Source organism: Pelophylax lessonae (genome assembly GCF_965119305.1).
Source record: "Pelophylax lessonae genome assembly, chromosome: 4".
Lineage (NCBI taxonomy): Eukaryota > Metazoa > Chordata > Amphibia > Anura > Ranidae > Pelophylax > Pelophylax lessonae.
Genome location: NC_138771.1, coordinates 323843712 through 323865934, shown reverse-complemented (window position 1 = coordinate 323865934; position 22223 = coordinate 323843712). Strand labels below are relative to the sequence as shown.

The following is a 22223-nucleotide window of genomic DNA, read 5'->3' as shown; positions in this document are numbered from 1 at the left end:
TTTTATTACATTTTAGTGTTTTTAATTGTTATCCATTGTGTTGGCAAGGAATATCATCAGTAGCCACTTTTAGCTATGCTTCGACATTTAAATTGGTCCACTGCTGATCTCTGCAGTCCCGCTTTTCAGGTTGCTTGGATATCGGAGATGACAGAGTTAGTTGGCTGTATGCAAACCCACCTAGCTCCTTGCCTTTATTCGACCATCTAGTAATCCATTCAATCAGGTCTGAAGAAGAAACAGGAAGTTTCAAAATGCATTACTGTGCACTATCCACGGTATCACGCTCCCCGCTAGTTCCACCGTGGCCGACTGCTTCTACTCTGGTCCATGCCACTCTACCATCTCCCCACAGGGTACCGATGTCACCATCCTAGGGATACCTTTGATTTTAACCATGTTATCTACCTATATGGTAGCTCATCCATGTCATCTATGTCTTCATGGACCTTGCTTTGTGCACTGGTGTGCAGTCATGTAGGAACAGGAAGGGCCAACCCCAAACTGTTCCTACAAATTTGGGAGCATGAAATTGTCCAAAATGTCTTGGTATGCTGGCACCTTAAGGGTTTCCTTCACTGGAACTAAGGGGCCAAGCCCAACCCCTGAAAAACAACCCCACACCATAATCCCCCTTCATCAAATGATTTAGACCAGTACACAAAGCAAGATCCATAAAGACATGGGTGAGCGAGTTTGGGGTGGAGGAAATTAACTGGCCTGCACAGAGTCCTGACCTCAACCCAATGGAACACCTTAGGGATGAATTAAAGCACAGACTGCAAGCCAGGCCTTCTATCCGAAATCAGTGCATGAACTCACAAATGCGCTTCTAGAAGAATGGTCAAAAATTCAATTCATGGAAGGCTGTCCACTCCTAAACTTTGTGGACAGCCTTCCATGAAGAGTTGAAGCTGTAGCTGCAAAAGGTGGGCCAACTCAATATTGAATCCTACAGACTAAGACTGGGATGCTAATAAAGTTGATGTGCGTGTAAAGGCAGGCGTCCCAATACTTTTGGTAATATGGTGTAGGTACCCTTATACCCCTTCTGTGGGTACCTCCTAAACTCACACACTTCTTATCTTATTTTCTTATCCATTCCAGAACCCCAGCTGTGTGCCGCAAAAGAGATAAAAAGACTCCAAATATGGCCAGAATTTCCTTAACCACTTCAATACAGGGCACTATCGCCCCCTTCCTGTTCAGGCCAATTTTCAGATTTCACACTTTGAATGACAATTGCACGGTCATGCAACGCTGTACTCAAACAAATTTTTTTTTTTTATATAAATAGAACTTTCTTTGGGTGGTATTTATTCACCACTGGGTTTTTTATTTTTGCTAAACAAATGAAAATACATAAAAAAAGTTTTTCTTTGTTTCTGTTATAAAATTTTGTAAATAGGTAAATTTTACCCTTCACTGATGTGCACTGATGAAGCTGCACTGATGAAGCTGCATTGATGGGCACTGATGAGGTAGCATGAATAAAGGGGCACTGATGGACACTGATAAGGAGGAACTAATATGCAGCACTGATGGGCACTGGTAGGCGGCACTGATATGCAGCACTAATGGGCACTGATAGGTGGCACTGATATGCACTGATAGGTGGTATGGATGAGCACTGATGGACAGCCTTTATGGGCACGGATAGGCAGCAATGATGGGCACTGATAGGCGGCAATGATGGTCACTGATAGGGGGCAATGATGGGCATTGATGGGTGGCACTGATGGGCAATGATGGGCACTGACAGATGACACTGATAGGCGGCACTAATGATGAGGCACTGACAGGTATCACTGCTGGGGACTGAATGGCATTACTGATGGGCACTAATTGGCATCACTGGTGGGCACTGGTGGATCATGGTGGGCATCACTGATGGGTAAGCACTGATTATCAGTGCAGATCCCCCCTTTCAGGAGAGCCGCTTATCGGCTCTCCTCTACTTACGCGCTTTAGCGTGAATAGATGAATGCTGATAGCGTCCTAATTACACTGTGATCAGCAGTGATTGGACACACCTGATCACATGTAAAAGAGCCTACTTCATAGGCTCTTTACCATGATCAGAAATATGGTGTGTCAAAGCAACACACCGCTACTGATTGCAGTGCTGCGAACCCCCATGGGCGCGCACAAGCGGCTTGTTTTGAAGGTTGTTATATGACGTCCAGCCAGAACGGGAGTCACCGCCCAGCGAATCTTTTGCTATAGGTTGGGGGGATGTAGTCAACCGAAATAGAAAATTGATGCTGCTAATTTTACTAGTCACTTCTATAAAAGCTACTAATAAATACAATATTTTACTATGGAAAACATGTATACTATTCAAATAGATTTAAACTGTTAATTCAGCACACTTTCTGAACAAGCTAGCATACCTACTTTGACTTATTACAGAGAACTAGAGAAGTGTGCTTTTGTAACAAAATATGGGTATAGTTGCGCTAAAAAACTTAAAAACTAAGCGATTGAACGCACAATAAAATAATTAACAAAGCAGCTACACTCAAATCATACACTGAGCATATGTATATAACAAAAAAGAAATAAAATATGTAGCGCTAAAACATTTTGAACAAAGTCCATAAATAAAGTCCATTTCCACCAGTGATATTGCACGGCACCAATTTGCAGTAAAGTGAAAGGAATCCACCACCAAAAGGAGTGTTCAAAACACGCTTACCAGATAGTTATGTATATTGGGCCTTGAACTATCATAGAACTGCAACACACTCGGTGACGAATTGGACCGTGCTTTTGTAACGTCTTTGATAAAACCCTATTTGGTTAGGTTTTCTCCAGACATCATGTTTCTGCATTATTTAACATCAGAAAGTACCAGTAAACTAAACCCTATTTTCCCTGCCTCTCAAGCCTCCATTTTATTAATTTAATGCAACCAATATTACTACTGGGTAGGGGGTGGGGCATGCAAATTCATGAAAAATAAAGATTTGCATATAACAGAGAAGTACTCCTCCAAGAGTTCCTGCTCCCAGGCACTATTTATCATAATTATCATCTAGTGAATTAATACAGTCTCACTGGCACCATTAGAGGTTGGCTATTTTTTCCCATCTAATGCTAGTAGGACTAGGCATCAAACACTTGAGCACCTTCTAAGTGGTTTTAATTTTTTAAATCTACTGATCCTAGATTTGGTTAATCTGAACTCAGTGGGCATTGAGGAGCAAAACATTTAGGAGAAAAAAAAATGATTAGAATTTTTTATTTATTTATTTTTCTGAATAAAAGTTCTAAATATTCAGTCTAGTGCGAAAGATAACTTTTTGTGGTGTGGTGGTTGCATCAAAGCACCTTCAATTGCCCTTAAAAAAATATATGACAGACTCTGACATATTTTCTCTGCATTTATAAATTTTGCTTTTAAAATAATTTTTTCCTTTGTATAAATTGCAAGTAGAATAACATTTTTTTAAGATAATGGAGGAAATATAGACAAAGAAGGGAGTCTAAGCTACCGAAGACCTTGTAAAAATTATGGATGGGCTGCTTAAAGACTGTAAAACTAAACTGTAAAACTAAACAAACAAGCAAGCACCAGTAAGAGTTGTCATCATGTACATTTATGGATGATGTTCCCAAGCATTTCCAACTTCTCCACTAACCCCACCCCTTCCTCCACCTGCTGCAGCTCCACCACCACCAAAAGGTTACTTTGCTCAACAGTACAATATGCCAAGTATGTGTTACAGTTCATATGGTTCACATGAATATGCCCCGATTCTTGCCTTATTACATATTCTATTTTACAAGCACCAGAAGGAACAATATGGCTTCAGTCCTCATGGTATATCTGATAATTCTTGCCAAACCACTATCAATATCTGTAAGTTTGGCTAGCCAACTTTTGTATTTACAAGTATCAAGAACACAATTTGGAGAAGTCATAAAATGTCCTCATATGGAAATAATATGGATAGATAAACTATTTTCATTGTTTGTGTTTACACTTTTAAAGTGAAAAGTCCCATACAGATTGATGACAATTCTAGTGTTTACATGAACTAATGTAGAATGGGCAAAGGTTAACAGAGCAGTTAGTAAACTGAATTATAATATGTTGCCTCATTTGTACTGGGGAAAAAATATTGGGTCTTTATATAAAGACTTATATTCTATGCTATTTAACACTAGAAGGACACTCCAGAGGGGGTTGTTCAGATACCACCAGCTCAAGTGCTTTATCTCTCCTAACCCTAACAGTTCTCCCAAATCCCTCCCTAAAGCTTTTTGAAACTAACTGCCACACAATACTTAGAGCAAAAAGACTTACCCCCCCCCCACACCTCTTTATTCTTTAACCACTTTACCACCAGAGGATTTTGCTGTCTTACGTCCAGGCCACTTTTTGTGATTCGGACTTTAACTGACAATTGCGCGGTCGTGCGACGCCGTACCCAAACAAAATTTACGTCCTTTTTTCCCACAAACAGAGCTTTTTTTCGTGGTATTTGATCACCAGTGCGATTTTTACTTTTTGCGCTATAAACAAAAAAAGAGCGTTTATTTTGAAAAAATAACAATATTTTAAAAAAAATTTTATATGAAATTCCCCCCCAATTTAAAAATCTATTTTTTTTTTTAATTTTTTGGCCAATTTGTTTTCTGCTACCTATGTTTGGTAAAAAAAATCAAGATAAGCGTATTTTGATTGGTTTGCGCAAAAGTTATTGCGTTTACTAACTAAGGGAAAGATTGATGTCATTTTTGGTGTTTTTTTTTTAAACGTGTAATGGCGGCGATCTGCGATTTTTTTTGCGGGACTGCGACATTGCGGCGGACAGATCGGACCCTTGACTGACATTTTTGACACTTTTGGGGGTACCAGTGACATTACTGCAGTAATCAGTGCTATATATATGCACTGTTACTGTAAAAATGACACTGGCAGGGAAGAGGTTCATTTTATTGGAGAGGGAGGGGTTAATGTATGCCTGGTGCTTACTAACGTGTGTGGGGGAGGTGACTGAGTGACACAGGGACAGATCGGATGTTCAGCTATGCTGAACACTCCGATCTGTCCCTGCCTGTCACTTAGGAGATCCGCCCGCTTTGTTTACACAGGCGGGCGAATCTCCTCACTCGATTCCCCGACGATCGGGGAAGAGCGGCGGCAATCGCCGCCGCTCCTCCCCTGGCCCGACTCCCGCTGTGACTGAAAACAGCGGGAGCGCCGCCTACAGGGGTCTACGTCGCTGGACGGGATCGTGCCACATTGCTGCAGTAGCAGCAATGTGAGCAGAGGTAAAGTGGTTAAAGTGATTGCAAAGTCTCATTTTTTTAAAATAACAAACATATTATACTTACCTCCTCTGTGCAGTTGGTTTTGCACTGAGCATCCCAGATCCTCCTCTTCTTGGGTCCCTCTACGGCTCTCCTGGCACCTCCCTCCTGTCGAGTACACCCAAGGCAAACAGCTTACTATGGGGGCACCTGAGCTGAGCTGCAGCTCTGTGTGTCCATTCAAACCCAGAGCTGCCCTTCGGTCCTGACCCCTCTCTTTCCTGATTGGCTGACTGACTTTGATTGACAGCTGCTGGCTCCAATGGCGGCTGTGTCTCAGCAAATCAGGAGGGAGAGTCCTGAATGGCTGAGGGACTTGTGGCCATGGCTGGAGAGAGATGGGGCACAGGTAAGTATTAGGGGGTGCTGGAGGGGGGGGGGGCGGCTGCACACAGAAGGCTTGTTATCTTAATGCATAAAATGCATTAAGATAAAAAAACCTTCTGACTTTACAAATCCTTGTAAAACATGTTATACCAGGACTTTCCTACTTATGTAATAAGGTGGGGTGAGAAACTGGGTCCCCTACTTTCCTGCACAAACTGGAATAAAACATTAACAATAACTTTCTGAATTTTGCAGAATGTGAATGTCAAAGGAGCATGTCAAATGTCAAAGCATACCAGCTATTGAGTATTATACTCTATCTAGACTTTATGAAATATTTCCCTCTATCTCTCCAGTCTTTTATTGAACATGACCTTTAACAGAGGATTATTTAAATATATATGGAGGGAATGGCAGGTATGCTTGTCATTCTTAAATGTCCATTTTGGGTCTGGTGTCAGATCTTTTTGTGTGGCAGATACAATTAATAGCCTGGACAGCATTGCTAAATGCCCCCCCCCCCCGCCCCAAAAAAACAAAAAAAACAAAAAAAAAACCCCTAAACCTTTTCATAATAGCAGCTGCTAAATACATCATTACAATAATCAACGATGCAGGCTTAATTTGCTATGGTACCATGGTTATGCTAAGATTTAAAAAATCTTTAAAAATGAATAAATCCCCGGTATGCTTTCTGATATTTTGCCTGAGTTTAAAGAGATTTTTGAACCCTGGAAGAAAAACAGAAGCACCTCATTTAAGCATGCCCCTATCCAAGCACAGGTCCTAGAATTCTGTCTTGAACCCAAAAGGGTTTGATATTGTGAGACCCCATTTATTGTAACAGTGACCCCTTAAATATTTACACAATAACTGGATAGCCCCAATGAACAGCTAATAATAGTTATGAGAAACATAAATCCATAATCACAATTCTTGTTTATACTCTATTGGTTCTAAGTGATATATATAAAAAAAGATTTTCCTTTATATTAAATGTTAATTAGTTACAGTTCTAGTACCAGGCACTTGATATCTCTAACAGAGATATATGCTTGCCAAGTTAAGTTAGAAAATCTAAAAGCCATGTGTGAAACATGCCATGTCAACAAAAACTGTAATGTGTATTGGTCGTGAGGGTGCTGCAACTAAAGAGGGATTTGGTCTGTAACACGGGTCTATGATTTCATCAATGGTTGGTTAAAAAGAACACAATATTAGTATAAACTCCTGCACATAAAACTGGTAAATGCATGACAGATGGCTACTTTTGTTATTAGAGAGTCCTGTGTGTTTTCTGATAGACTGCCATGCCATCAGAGATATCCCTATATTCAAATGTTTCTGAGAGATTCTACCACATAAGGAACTGAGAGGGAGAGAAAGACTGCCCTGTCAGTGACTGTTCTGCTAGAAAGATACTTCTATGTTTATGAATGGTTTAAATGTACCCATGATTCTTCCAGTGTATTTTGAATTGCAACCATCGGTATTGTAGTTATGATGATTCCAATAATCTTTTTTTTGACAACATTATTAGTATGTGAACATTTTTTACAGGAAGCTAGTTATTTGCCTCTAGTAATACTGAATTTATCCATCTGATATTAAAAAAGCTTTTTTAGGAATATTACTAATACTGTGCATATAATGTAACTAATATGTCTGGTTGGTCTGAAGTTGAGCGCCATGTGCTACTCTGCAAGAATAAGCAATTGGCATTACTGCTTGGCATTAGTGGTAATTTCACCCTTCAGTTGAAAAATAAATCCAAAAATGTAGACATCTATGGTTTCACCACATGCAGACTGAACACCAGTTGCTGGCCATATACTGCGGTGAGTGTGGCTTGTCCACCAAATGATTCATGAACAGCATTAAAAAAAGGTGGCTAAATCACTTTGAGGAAGACCTAAAGAATTAGTGACTAATTATCAATGTGGCCAGAAATATTGTCACCAATTGCCAAAGGTGAAAACATTTTGTGATCAACACATGGAATTCAGGGGCACCTACATTAGTGTATTGGTTTAGAGGACAACATGTTTCCTAATCTACAGTTTAGGAAAGAAAAAGAAGAAAATACCACCAATACAGACTATGGGTCAATGCTTTTGTAAGGCAGAAGATTTGGAGAAAATATATTGCATCCTCTAATCCTAGACATTGTCCTGTCTAGAAATGGCAGAAAATTACTTCTTATTTGCTGTTTTTGGCTGCGAGAATTTAGGGCATATCTCAGTTTAACGGGGCAGAAAAATGAGAAACAGCATTTCAGGATAACAATTGCCTCCCATCATCATATTCAGTCACAATGAACCAAACATCAGTGAATAAACAGAAAAAATAAGTCATGCCATTACAGGCCATGTGACCATAGTCAAATAGCTGTTGATTAAATAGAGCACAAATATGATTGATTCACAATAATATAGTCATGCAAATAAAAAAACAATAAAAAAAAACAACAACCCCCCCCCCCCCCAAAAAAAAGCCCTCAAGTACCCCAAATAATGTACTTACAAAAAAAGAAAAAAAAAAGAAAGATAAAAAGACCCACAGTATTTCTTAAGAACATATTGTTTTGCATTATTGCACCACATAATAATGTTGTAGTTACATTAAAGGAGCATAAAAGGCTGAAATGCTTGAAAGTAGACATGTGCATTTTTGCTGTTATATAGCTGCTATAGTTGATGGGGTAGATGGTGCAGGAAAATCTGCCCGTTCTGCTCTGATTTGTAAACAAGGAGGAGGGGAATGTAGGCGTGGTTGCAAGTATATGAATGAATAGTATCAACATGCCTCCAGCTTATGAAGACGTCACACACATATGACGAAATGCATCAAGTTGGGACGCACGTCACTTCCTTCTGGGTGCTGGTTGGAACGCACGCTGTTACCGGCTTGCACGGCTTTGCACCGCTCCCTTGTGTAGTGAGGGAAGCCGCATAGGAGTATCTTTTATCCCCTTTTTTTTAATTGTACATCGGTCCTTTTGGGAATATTTTTTGGCAATAAAGCCTGAATGTTATCAAGCCATGAGGAGCCTGTTTGTTTTCTGTTCCCTCTCCTTGAGATCATCCTAACTACTACCCGCCCTGTGAAGGAATTTCATTGGGAGAAGAATCCTTAAATCCGTTCTCAGGTCACGGAGACAATTAAAGTCTACTTTGATCCCACTTGCCATAAGGTAGAAGGGATCAACACCTTCGTGAGTTGGAATTTCTTCCATATTCTGCATGGAGGGGGTCATCGCCACTACATTTAAGACATATCTTCACTACATATTTGGTTATTTCTTTAGGAAAGATTGATTTATTGTTGGACTATTTTCACTGGACATCATTATATTATATTTGTCATTTATGAGCACTATGGATACATGGGGTTAATTATATTTCCCAAGAGCACATTATTGTTAGCATGTGTTATAATATACTTTTGATGTAATGTGCGTGAGCCATATATGTGGGTGATTGGTGTATGATAATATATTTGTTGTGTAAGAGCTAGCGCTGTTGACCACATAGAGTATATCTCTATTTCGGTAATATACAAATATCTATAGACTTCACTGTGATTTGCAGCAGCTCACAGTGTTATTCATATATTTTTTTAGCCTTTGGCACGAGTGTATTCACAGAAATCACATTTATCACTATAGTTGACACTTTTAGCAGCTATGGGCATTTATGATAAATTTGATTATGTGGGAAATAAGAAAGTACATATTGATAATTTATTTATGGGAGGATCTAACACACAAAATAAGGATATGGAACAATTATTTAAATCTCTAAAAAATAAGGAGATCCTTATTCCACACCAATTCTCCCCCCTCAACACATTCTCTATCTGCCTCCTTTCGGAAGCTGATACGGACTCACCATCTGTTTGATGCGTGGAGGATCAAACACCCAACCAACAATTTTCCTTCTTTTCCACCCCACACAATACTTATTTGTCTCTGCCCCACTTTTGACTAGTGTGGTGTCGTCTGACCTGGGTAAAATTACCTGGTCCGATCACCCTTCATAGTCTCTTCTGCTTTTTGATGACTCTGTTAGCAGGGCTTCCTAGGGCCATCCACCTAGCTCTGCCCCAGAAGTGGAAGAGATTGAGTGCACCGATGGCCAACCACTTATGTTTCATTATCGTAGCACGTCTCAGATGATGAGGAAACACAGGTGCCAACTGCTGCAGCTTTCGGAATTGTGCAGACCAACAAGGATGGTGAAGATGATGTGGAGGACGATGAGGTCCTCGACCCCACATGGAATCAACGTCATGCAGATGACCTGTGTAGTTTGGAGGAAGAGGCGGTGGTCGCACAGAGCCACCAGCACAGCAGAAGAGAGAGCAGGGTGCAATAGCAGAGCCGCTGTCCCCTAGACAGTACTCCTGCTACTGCCCAACGCAGCAAGGGACGAGCACACAAAAGCCAGCTCCAAGGAGTTTCCTAGCGTGGCAGTTCTTCAGACAATGTGATGATGATAGGACACAAGTGGTTTGCACGCTGTGCAATCAGAGCCTGAAGCGAGGCATAAACCTTCTCAACCTGAGCACAACCTGCATGACCAGGCATCTAAGTGCAAAGCACGAGCTGCAGTGGAGTAGACACCTCAAAAACCAAGAAAGGTCTCTGGCTCCTCCTGCTTCCTTTTCTCCTGAAGTCTCAGCCTCTTCATCCACCTCTGTAGTGACAGTGGCACCTGCCACCCCACAAACAGATGATCTCCCGGAAAACACCACCACCTGGGTCACCAACCATCTCCACAATGTCCCATGGAAGCGTTCAGCTCTCTATCTCCCAAACACTGGAGCGGAAGAGGAAGTACCCCCCTACCCACCTGCGATCCCTGGCCCTGAATTCCAGCATTTCAAAATTCCTGGCATTTGAAATGCTGTCATTCCATCTGGTGGAGACGCAGAGTTTTAAAAGCCTTATGGCAGTTGCTGTCCCACAGTACGTCATGCCTAGCCGCCACTACTTTTCCAAGCGATCCATCCCTTCCCTGCACAACCAAGTGGGGGACAAAATCAGGTGTGCACTGTGCAATGCCATCTGTGGCAAGGTCCACCTAACTACAGATACGTGGACCAGTAAGCACGGTCAGGGACGTTATATCTCCCTAACAGCACACTGGGTAAATGCAGTGGTGGCTGGGCCTGAGGCGGATAGCAGTTTGGTGCATATCCTTCCGCCACCAAGGATTGCAGAGTGCTTCAGTTTGCCTCCTGTTCCTAACTCCTCCTACTCCGCTTCCTCATCCTCTACCGCCTCCTCATCCAGTCAGCGTAACAACTTCACCACCAACTTCAGCACAGCCAGCGGTAAACGACAGCAGGCAGTTTTAAAACTTGCCTGTTTGGGGGAAAAACCCCACACTGCGCAGGAGTTGTGGAGGGGCATGGAACAACAGACCGATGAGTGGTTGGTGCCAGTGAGCCTCAAGCCCGGCCTGGTGGTGGGTGATAATGAGCGAAATCTCGTAGCAGTTCTGGGCCTAGCCAGTTTGATGCAGATCCCTTGCTTGGCGCATGTGCTGAATTTAGTGGTGCAGAGGTTCCTTAAAAATTACCCCGATATGTCAGAGCTGCTGCAGAAAGTGCGGGCCGTCTGTGCACACTTTCAGTGTTCTCACCCTGCTGCTGCTCGCCTGTCAGCGCTGCATCGTAACTTCGGCCTTCCCAATCACCGCCTCATATGTGACGTGCCCACAAGGTGGAACTCCACCTTGCACATGCTGGCCAGACTGTGCGAGCAGCAGCAGGTGATAGTGGAGTTTCAGCTGCAGCCCACACGTGTGAGTCACTGCAGAACAGCACCACTTCACCACCAATAACTGGGCCTCCATGTGAGACCTGTGTGCCTTGTTTCGCTGTTTCAAGTACTCCACCAACATGGCCAGTGCCAATAACACCATTCTCAGCGTTACTATCCCACTTCTATGGCTCCTTGAAAAAATGCTTCGGGCAATGATGGAAGAGGATGTGGCACAGGAGGAGAAGGAAGAGGGATCATTTCCAAGGCTTTCAGGGCAGTCATTCACAAGTGGCTCCGTGGGTGGTTTCCTGCACCCACAACGCCAGGTACACAATTGTCCAGCAAGGGCACAGTTCTGGAGGATGACGAGGTGGAGGATGAGGAGGAGGAGATGGAGGAGGAGGAACCATGTTCACAGCAGGGTGGCACCCAGACCAGCTCATGGCTATCACTGGTGCATGGCTGGGCAGATGCAGAGGACACAGACGATACACCTCCTATAGAGGACAGCTTTTCGTTGCCTCTGGGCAGCCTGGCATACATGAGCGATTACATGCTGCAGTGTCTCCGCAACGACCGCCGAGTTGCCCACAATCTAACTTGATTACTGGGTGGCCACGCTGCTGATTACTGGGTGGCCACGCTGCTGGATCCCCATTACAAAGGGGCCTTATCACAGACAAGCGCAGCCACCTGTCCAGAGCCAATGTGGACAAGCTCACGTTCATTAAAATGAACCAGGCATGGATCCCACAGGACTTGTCCGTACCTTGTGCAGAATAGACATTTATACCGGCCTTACCCAGCCATTGTTGTATTATTGATCTTTCTCACTCTTTTGGGGTGTACCCTAATTTAAAAAAAAATGTAATTAAAAACAAAAACCAGTGTTGGCTACCTCGTCCTCCTCCACCGCCGCTTCCACCTACACCGCCACATCCACCACCACCTCAACCTCCTACTCCATATGGACCTCGTCCTCCTAGATCAAGATTATTATTTTTTATTTTTATGTATTTTATGTTATTTTAAGTTATTTCCCTATCCACATTTGTTTGCAGAGCACTTGCCATGCTCTTAACAACATTTTTTTCTGCCTTTTGCAGCCCTCTAGCCCTTTTCATGACTTTTTTTAGAGCCATTTTAGTGCTCAAAAGTTTGGGTCCCCATTGACTTAAATTGGGTTTGGGTTTGGGTTCAAGTTCGGGTTAAGTTTGGGTCCTGAACTCAAACTTTTTCGCGAAGTTCGGCCGAATCCGTCAAACCCAAACATCCAGGTGTCAGCTCAACTCTATCAGTGATCTTTTTCCCCCAAAAATAGAGGAGGTTTGGGTGCTCCTGATGTCCTTAAATACTATCTTGCATCTCACTTTCATTCGGTTTCTTCCTGGACATCCCAGGAGGTGCCAAATAGATGGTCAGAAATTGAAATGGGTTCCCGGTATCCTTATCACCCATGCTCCTTAATCTGGTCTTCTTCCTTTCCTCTAGACCCCAAACATCAGAGTCAATGCCTGGCTACTATGCTTTTTTACAGTCAAACTGTGGTGTACATGTGTCAATAGGTTCTCTCTCTCTTTGCCATGCCCTCCCCTAACTAATGTACTTTTTAACCCTCTCCTCCCTGATAGCTTATCGCAGACCCATGTGTTACCCTTGGCGCAGGCGGGCTTATTCCAGTTACGCCTATTTGTGCACCCAGTCACCTGCAGGTTTCGCACATTTGAAGACTTCCAGTCCAAATACCACATTCCTAAACGTGCTTTCTACCTATACCTCCAAATTAAGCATTTTTTCTCCAAGCTTATGCCCTCACTGGTTTTATCCAAACCCACCGCATTTGAACTTCTTTGTGCTCACGACCCACATCAACTCCACCTAAATTTCCTCTACCTATAAGCTACTCCATGAAGCAACCCCAATAACCATGGACTCTCACTCCTATATGAGTAAATAGTCAACCATTCTACAATGTTCTATTTCCCTCCCAAATTGGGATACAATCTGGTCATCTACAGCCTAGATCTCTAGATGTGTGGCGCAGAGAGAGAGAGGTTCTCCATTGTCAAAACCATTCTCACTACCCTTTATGTTGGCGTTGTGGCAAAGCTAGAGGTACTCATTTTCATATTTTCTGGCAAAGTGAGGTTATTGAACCCTTTTGGACCTCGTTACTGTCTCTGCTCCAACAGGTATTGGACCACTTCTTGCCGTTGGAGCTGCTACATTATCTCTTGGGCCTTCCCTTTCCCAACATAGGGAAATTTCCGAATAAACTTGCTTCCTTTATTCTACTAGCAGCCAAGAGATTAATCCCATTACATTGGTTATCTACTTCCCCACCTAATCTAACTTAATTATTGAAAGTGATTGCTGACATACGCAGAATGGAATATATGACGGCACTAGTGGGAGATGTTATCCCTCATTTTAATAAGACATGGGATGCCTGGGACTCCTCTGCCTTTGGTTCCCCCCAGGCCAAAATTGATAGAGGCCAAAGGGAACCATTTCTCATCTTCACACTAACCGATCTCTACATTCCATGACTTAGCTTACACCTTTTAACTTGTGGCTTTCCATTATCTAGCCCTAAAAATCCTCAGGTCATACTGTTACAGGTTTTAATGTTGCTTTTTTTAAACTTTTTCTTCTTTGTTTTTTATGTAATACCTTGACTCTTTTGAGTGCCATTTGTTCATGATATTGTATGTTTCTTTTACTGTTTGAAATGTCCCTTTGGGAATTATTTTGTACTCGTTTAAAAAAATTTCAATAAAAATACAATTTAAAAAAAAAAATCTGTCTTCAACCCTAAAGGGGCCTCTAATTATTTTTTAAAAACATTTAAGTCTATGGTGGAACAAGACCTCAAAAGTATTAATCAACAACAAGGGAGAATATATAGCCAGGTATACATGACTTAGAGAGGAGAAAGGAAGTAGTAATATGCCCAGCTGATAAAGGGAGAGGCTTTGTCATTCTAAAAAAAGAGAAATATTTGAAGGGATGAAATAGGCTAGTGAATGATCTAACAACCTATTAGAAATTACAGTATGGAACTTCCGGTTCCGGCGCCACATGAAGTAGGAGTGAAGGGCAGCGGCTCCGGCATCATTGGCATACAAAGCCTTCTCTACACCGCTCCAGACGACTCGGTGACCGGCCCCGCTCACCCCTAGAGGATCCGCTCCTCCTTGCCGTACGAATGGACCGCTTTGTGGTCCACACCGGGACCGGAGCCGCCACTCAGCCACGCCAGGACACTCCGCAACAGAGAGCGCCCTCCCCCCAGGCATCATGGCCGCTGCAGAGCCCATGGATGGCGCGGTCTCTCCCTCCATGCCGGCTGTACACCCTGACACACCGGAGGATGCCCAGTGCCATAAGATGGCTCAGGCAGTAGCGGCAATCCTATCTCCCACCATCACGGAGGCTGTGGAGAAGGCGGTGGCAGTGGGAGTCGCACAGCTCCGCAAGGACATTGCTGACCAGGCCAAACGCCTCACAGAGGTGGAACACAGGGTGTCAGACATTGAGGATGAACTCCAATCGTCCTTTACCAAGGAAGCCAAACTTGCTCAGACACAACACTATATCCTTGACAAGCTGGATGACCTTGAGAACAGGTCGAGAAGGAATAACTTACGAATCATCGGGCTGCCTGAATCTGTCAACACCGGCATGCTGGCGGAGGTATGTACCACGCAGATACCGCACGCTCTGGGCATCACCACTAACTGCACGATAGAACGGGCTCACCATTTGGGTGCCCCCTCTAATGATCACAAGACCCCCCGCCCAGTTATCGAAGGGTACCTCAACTACTCGGACAGACTGGCTATCCTCAAGTCCTTCAAGAATGCTAAATCGCTTGTACTGGATGGTCATAAGCTACTGTTATTTGCCGACTACTCACAAGAAGTTGCCCGTCGGCGCAAAGCTTTCCAGCCTTCCTGTAACGCATTGTTCCATAAAGGCATAAAATTTACGCTGGCATACCCCGCAATCCTGCGGTTCATGGACCAATTTGGAGAAGCGCTATCTTTCTCCCATCCTGATGAGGCAGCTAACTACATTAAATCCCATCTGCATCTCAACTTGGACACCCCTGCTGCTCCCTCCTTCTCCCCCTCTACGAAAGACCTCCTGAGCCCCAGGAGAGACTCGCCTAAAAGACCCTGTGTGTCCTACAATTCCCGCCAGGGCAGACCGCACTGAAGTTCTTCAACGGTTTTTGTGTTTTTTCCCACCTAACAGATAAGTTTGCTATCAGGGGCCCTGAGAAACCTTAGGCAGGTTTGATGTTTGGGAAGTATTCTCTGCTCCTGCTTTTGATCTGAGCTTTTCTTTACTTGCCATTGATGCCTGTTGCATTCTTGATGTTATGTTCACTAGTTTTGCTCTCGACATGTTATTATGTATTAACCTATGCCTTTTCACAGCCTTATCGGAGCACTGGTCCTCTCGCTATAGGTGACAGGTTAACACTTCTTCATGTCCTCTGAGTATATTCCTCCCTGGGAGCGACTCCACCATTTCTCCGATGGCGAGCGGACTCAGCCTCAACGCCGGTAACGCTGTGGGTTATGTAAGTTTCATGTGGAAAAAAGAGAAGTCCATGCTTCCATTACTATATGTTGCGATGTATTACTATGCATTATATTGTAGTTGGTTCACTACTGTTTTGGACCTTGTTGGCCGGGTTAGTGCCATATCCATACTCACCTCAACAGGGTTCTGGTATGTCACCCCCCCCGTGTCATTGTATTGCCACATTCAGCCAGTGGCTTACCCTCTTTCCCTCCTTCACCTTATCAATTCATACTGTAAGATCCCTTCCCTATGATCCTCCTTAATCACCAGATAGTCTCCTGGAATGTCAAGGGTCTCCGCTCGCCTAATAAGCGCATGGCCATCCTTAGACAGTTAAAACGTCTCAACGTTGACATTGCCATGTTGCAGCAAACCCTTTCCTCAGCCGACTTTGATCACTTGTGTAAGCTTTGGGTGGGCCGAGTCTTTGGCTCGGCTGCATCCAAAGGCAAAGCAGGTGTTCTCATATTAATACACAAACGCCTTACATATGACTGCACCCCCCTCTACACTGATGACCAGGGCAGGATCCAAATCCTTAAACTGTCCCTAAGGACATCATTCTGTCCAACGTGTATGCTCCCACACCTCCGACGCACTCATTTTTCCACACCCTCAAGGGCATATTGGCCCCATACGTGCACCTCCCTCTGCTGGTTGGGGGTGACTTTAATGCGGTCATGAATCACACAGAAGACAGATCACTGAAATCGCCTGCGGGCGCTCCTCACACCCACTCCACAGGTCCCACGCTGTCGGCGTTTGCTGATAGCCTGCACTTGACTGATGTGTGGCGACTAGCCCACCCCACAGACAGGGAATACACCTTCTATTCCTCCCCTCATGGTACGTTCTCATGCATAGACTATTTCCTCTGTACCGCACCCCTCCTCCCTACGTTGCATAATCCATCAATCTCTGACCTGGTGCGCTCGGCCCACTCTGACCTCCTGAAGCAAGATACTCCTGCCCACAGGACCCAATGGAAGGAGGCAAAGCATTGTTTTGACGAGTGGGACTTGGCTCACGAGCAATTTCATCGTTCTCTACAAGACCTCCAATATCATAAATATGGTAATAAGTCCGGTAAACTCTTAGCCCGACTGTGCAGGGGCCCCTTCACTCCAACCCATATCACCTCCCTCAAAGACCAGTCGGGGGTTCTAAATGACACCCCGAAAGGGGTTAACTCTATCATGCAACAGTTTTATGCTAAACTATATGGCCCCGATCCGATAAATGTCACTGAAGCCAATAACTTTCTGGAGGAGGTCCATCTCCCCCGGGTCACTGCGGACCAATTATCTGCTCTGAATGCCCCTTTTACCCCTGAGGAGGTGGCATCTTCCATTGCGTCTCTATCCCCTGGTAAGGCCCCTGGACCGGACGGGTATACATCCGAGTTCTACAAACTGTCCAAAAACCTACTTACCCCCATGCTAACCACTGTCTTCCAACATATCATGGATGGAGGGAGGTACATGCCCACGGGCTCACAGGCCTTCATAAAGCTCATCCCGAAACCTGGAAAGGATGCCATGGAGCCAGGCTCCTACCGTCCGATCTCACTGATCAACCTTGATGCTAAACTTTTATCAAAAATTATAGCCTCCAGACTGCCCGTGATCATGCCATCTCTCCTCCATCCATCCCAGGCGGGCTTCACCAAGGGGCGCTCCGCGACTTCTAATATTCGCAAGGTCTTAGCAGTATTGGTGCAAGCACAGGCCGACCCTTCCAACAACTATGCCATTATCACATTAGACGCCAAAAAGGCATTCGATAATGTTAGTTTCCAGTGGCTACAGCTGGCCCTCCAAAAGTTCGGTTTCTCGGGTCCCTTCCTTCACCTCATTTCTGCGATGTATGCTTCCCCTACGGCTAACGTTGTCACTTCAAATATTCTATCGGATCCCATTCCCCTGCACAAGGGCACCAGGCAGGGCTGCCCCCTCTCCCTACTCTTATTTAATCTAGCTTTAGAGCCCCTTTCCAGGCATTTATCCTTCACATCCCCCCTGACGGGCATTCGGATTGGCCGGGAGGAAAGAAAATCCACCTTGTTCGCAGACGATATTCTGCTGTTTACCTCCGACCCAGAGCGGGACATGCATCATGTCAAGGACATCTTTGACAGATTTAAATTATACTCAGGTCTGCGTATCAATTATATGAAGAGTGAAATACTTCCTCTCGGCCAACCGCGCTCTCTAGAGTGGACGTCACACTCCCCCTTTGCCATTGCCAAAACCAGTATTAAAACCTGGGTATTCACATAGGTAAATCCCCTACCTCCCTATACCAACTAAACTATACTCCGCTGATATCCAAATTAGCCATAGAATTAGACAATTGGGTCTCCCTTCCCCTGTCTCTCCTAGGCAGGTGTCATCTCTTTAAAATGGTCACGTTCCCCAAATTGTTGTATCTTATGCAAACTCTTCCCCTGCTCATCAAACACACTGATATTACCACTATACACAAATCCCTTATCAGATTACTGTGGAAAACCAAGAGGTCAAGGATCTCCCTCCCCAAACTATACCCCCCAAAGTCCTTTGGGGGCGCAAATCTACCCGATATTAGACTCTATAATTTGGCTTGTCTGATGAGAGTGGGTATGGATTGGCTAAAGGGGTCCTCTAGGTTCTCGAATTATTCTCTGGAGTCTCAAATTCCAGACCCTTTTTCGCCACTGGGCCTCCTGCATAGCAAACTGAACGGTCTCCCCTCAAATCTCAAGCAGAACATCCTGTTCCGTGATACTCTTGTGGCTTGGAGGGAGATTAGGAAAAGGCTGGGCTTGCCGCAACACATCTCTCAGCATCTCCCTATTGTGGGTAACCCATCCTTGCATAATATGGACCTGGAAAGAGTGTACTCATCCTGGGCTCAGGAAGGTCTAAAGACTATTGCTCAATTGTTTGACTCTTCAACGGGAGCACCTCTCCCCTTCCAGGACCTCCAACGCCAGTACAAAATCCCTGTTCACCATTTCTTGTATATCCACCAGGTCACTTCCCATGCCGTGGAGTTGTGTAGGGATAGGTCGAAGAGATTTATGCCTTCCATTCTGGACACCATCCTCTCTGTGGAACACCCTAAACTTGCTCATATCTACCGCCCTCTTCAGGCCACACTATTGGACACACGAACGGACTTCACCAAATCTTCTTGGGACAAGGCCCTGAATATCACTGGATCCAAACAGCTCCTGATAGCGGAGTATATCACCACATGTGCCTTCAACACCAACGAATTTTGGAGGGAGCAACAATTGAAAATACTTCACCATGCCTATTCCCCATTCTCCTCCTCCCCCCTTCATGTCCCCTTCCAGGGGTGCTCCTGGTGCTTAGTTCACCGCCCCACGCTACATCACCGACTGTGGAGCTGTCCAATTGTGTCATCCTTCTGGGACAGTGTGGAACTTCTGATATATAGGGTCACGGGCCTCCTCCCCACGAAAAACCCCCTTTCACTTCTGTTCGGTCTCCTGGACAATAAACCATCGCTTGCATTCATCACACACAACAAAACCCAGGCGTCTATACTGGCTGCCCATAAAGCTTGGATCTCCACGTGCCTAATGCTTGCCCGTAGGACCATTCTCAGGCATTGGAAATCCCCCTCCCCCCCCCCCCCACTGTGAGTGAACTTCAGTCGGACTTGGACAGCCTGCTCACTAAGGATCGCCTGGACTTAACTGTATTCTAGTCCAACCCACTTAAGTTTTGGAGGAAATGGCAGGCATACTTGCTACGGTTTCACCCGAACATTTCTTTGCCCCCAATGGGCACCTGAAGGCTGATACAGTTCAATAGTTCACTCCTTGACTCACACTTCCCTGTTTCCCCTTTCTCCTGGGTTCTGTATATGATTTTTACTCGCCCTCTACTACCACTACCTGTTACAAGTTCAATTGGTATCCCTATCCCCCCCTTTTTCCCCTCTGGCTGTAATTGTTCATTAACTACATGTGATATACCTGGAAGGTTCATAGCTACTACTCTGACTGCTAATCCGGTCACTCCTACCCCTCCTCCCCCCCTTTTTCTTCCCATCCCCGTTTCTACCGCTCTCCCACACCTGACTCTTCCCTCTCCTCAGGACGTCTGTCCTGCTCTCGCTATTCCCCCCCACTCCCCCCCCCCTTTTCCCTCCTTCCTGTTTCTGCTGACATAAGTCTTGGCCCCTAATCACACCGACTCCTCTACTATGGATCCAGTTTCTTGGGCCTCTATTTCACCCACTGTATACCAAACATGTTTCTAATGTTGTACTTATGTGCTTGTGTTTGAGTGGATTGTTTGCATAATTTGTTAATGCTGAAAACTCAATAAATATTTCTTTAAAAAAAAAAAGAAATTACAGTATAATCCCACAGTGAAATATCGCAACAGATGTAAGAAACTACTTAAAAAAGCACATAAGAAGGGTTTTCTAAATAAAAAAGAATTCAGGTACCTTATACTGAAAGCCTCTAGGTTACCGGTTATTTATCAAATCCCCAAAATCCACAAAAATTAGACCATGCCACTTTGAAGACCTATAATTAGCGGAATTAACTCCATATTCTCAAGGATTGGGGAGCATTTGGACACCTATTTACAACTTTTGGCCCAATCTTACCCAGCATATTTGCGGGACAGTAAACAACCTATTAATACGCTAGAGGAAGCCAGTTTCGAAGGCAACATCATACTGGCCACCATGGATGTGGAGTCCCTTTACATGAACATTGGCCAGGATGATGTGCTATGAGTGGTAAAATGGTCCTTGAGAGAGAAGTCTGAACTTAAAATGGAACCACAGGCATTTATAGTGGAAATATTGCAACTAGCCATGGGTAGCAATTACCTCTGGCATGATGGGTCATATTTCCGTCAACATAAGAGAGTCGCTATGGGAGCAAAGTATGCACCCAGTAAGGCAAATATCTTCCTAAGCAAATGGGAACATGAGAAAATTTTCAGAAAAAAAACGAGAGAATTTGTTAATGTTCTGAAGATACATAGATGATGTGTTTATAGTCTGGAAGGGAACGGAAGAGGGCCTTAAGGAGTTTTTGGAAGATATTAATGTTAATGCCTATCACATCATATTCTCGGACACATGGGATAATAAGGAAGTTCATTTTTTGGACCTGACTATATATAGAAAAGGGAATAAATTATATACCAAAACATTCTTCAAATCCATTGATCAGAATGGCTGTATTCCAACACATAGTTGCTAACACCCAGGGTGGATTAAAGGGATACCCAAAGGTCAGCTAATGAGGATCCGGTGTAATTGTATGGGAGGAACTGAATATAATCAACAGGCAGACATACTTATTAAAAGACTTAAAGATAAAGGATATGGGGAACACGTTTTACAGGAGGTCAAACAAGAAATTCTGAGTTTAGATGGAACCACCTTGCTTAGGGACAACGTAAAGGGAGGGGCAGACCATCATATGGTCCTCCTCACCAATTACAACAAAAACTATAGGGAATTGGAACAAATTATTAGGAAAGACTGGCCTATTCTGTTGCGAGACAATGTGTTAGCAGGCATTTTACCCCTCAAACCAAGGTTTGTATACCGCAGGGCGCCCAATTTGAGGGATAGACTGGTGCATAATGTGCCATATCCCCCTAGGTTGATGGGTGCTTTCCTGGACCAACTAGGGTTCTTTACGTGTGGCAGATACAAACCATGCAGAATGGTGAGGGATAGGAGGAGAAAAACAATGTTTTTCCAATCTAATACCAACCTAACAAATACCCCATAAAAAAACTTATAACTTGTCAGAGCACCCATGTCACCTATCTTCTTTCTTGTCCATGCGGCCTCCAATATGTGGGCTGCATTACATAGAAGCTGATGGTGAGATTGGGTGAATATCTTAATAATATCAAAAAAGGCTTTAAAAAAACATAGTGTCTCTAACCATTTTAGATTCAAACATAATAGGGACCCCAGTTTGCTTACCTTTTGTGCAATGGATAAAATAGAACCACAATGGAGGGGGAAAGACATGCGTAAAGCAGTATCACAGAATGAGTCACGTTGAATTTATGAAATAGGTACAATGAGCCCCCAGGATATAAACATAAATATGGGTATTAATTGTTTCATATCAAATTATTGATGTGTATGAATTATTGTAATAGGTAGATTATTTTGCGCCTATCAGCCATATACTACAGGATTACATTGG

The 22223-nt window shown here is 44.0% G+C and overlaps 1 protein-coding gene across 1 annotated transcript in view; it reads right to left on the bottom strand.

Annotated features, from left to right (window-relative positions):
* Positions 1-12877, bottom strand: part of LOC309552641 (uncharacterized protein) — a gene marked incomplete at both ends in the record, with an annotated part of 72448 nt that extends 59571 nt beyond the window's left edge. Inside the window, one exon of the mRNA XM_082253579.1 lies at positions 12790-12877. Coding sequence (XP_082109705.1) covers positions 12790-12877 — 88 coding nt within the window. The remainder of the gene's footprint in view (positions 1-12789) is intronic.
* Positions 12878-22223: the final 9346 nt, after the last annotated feature.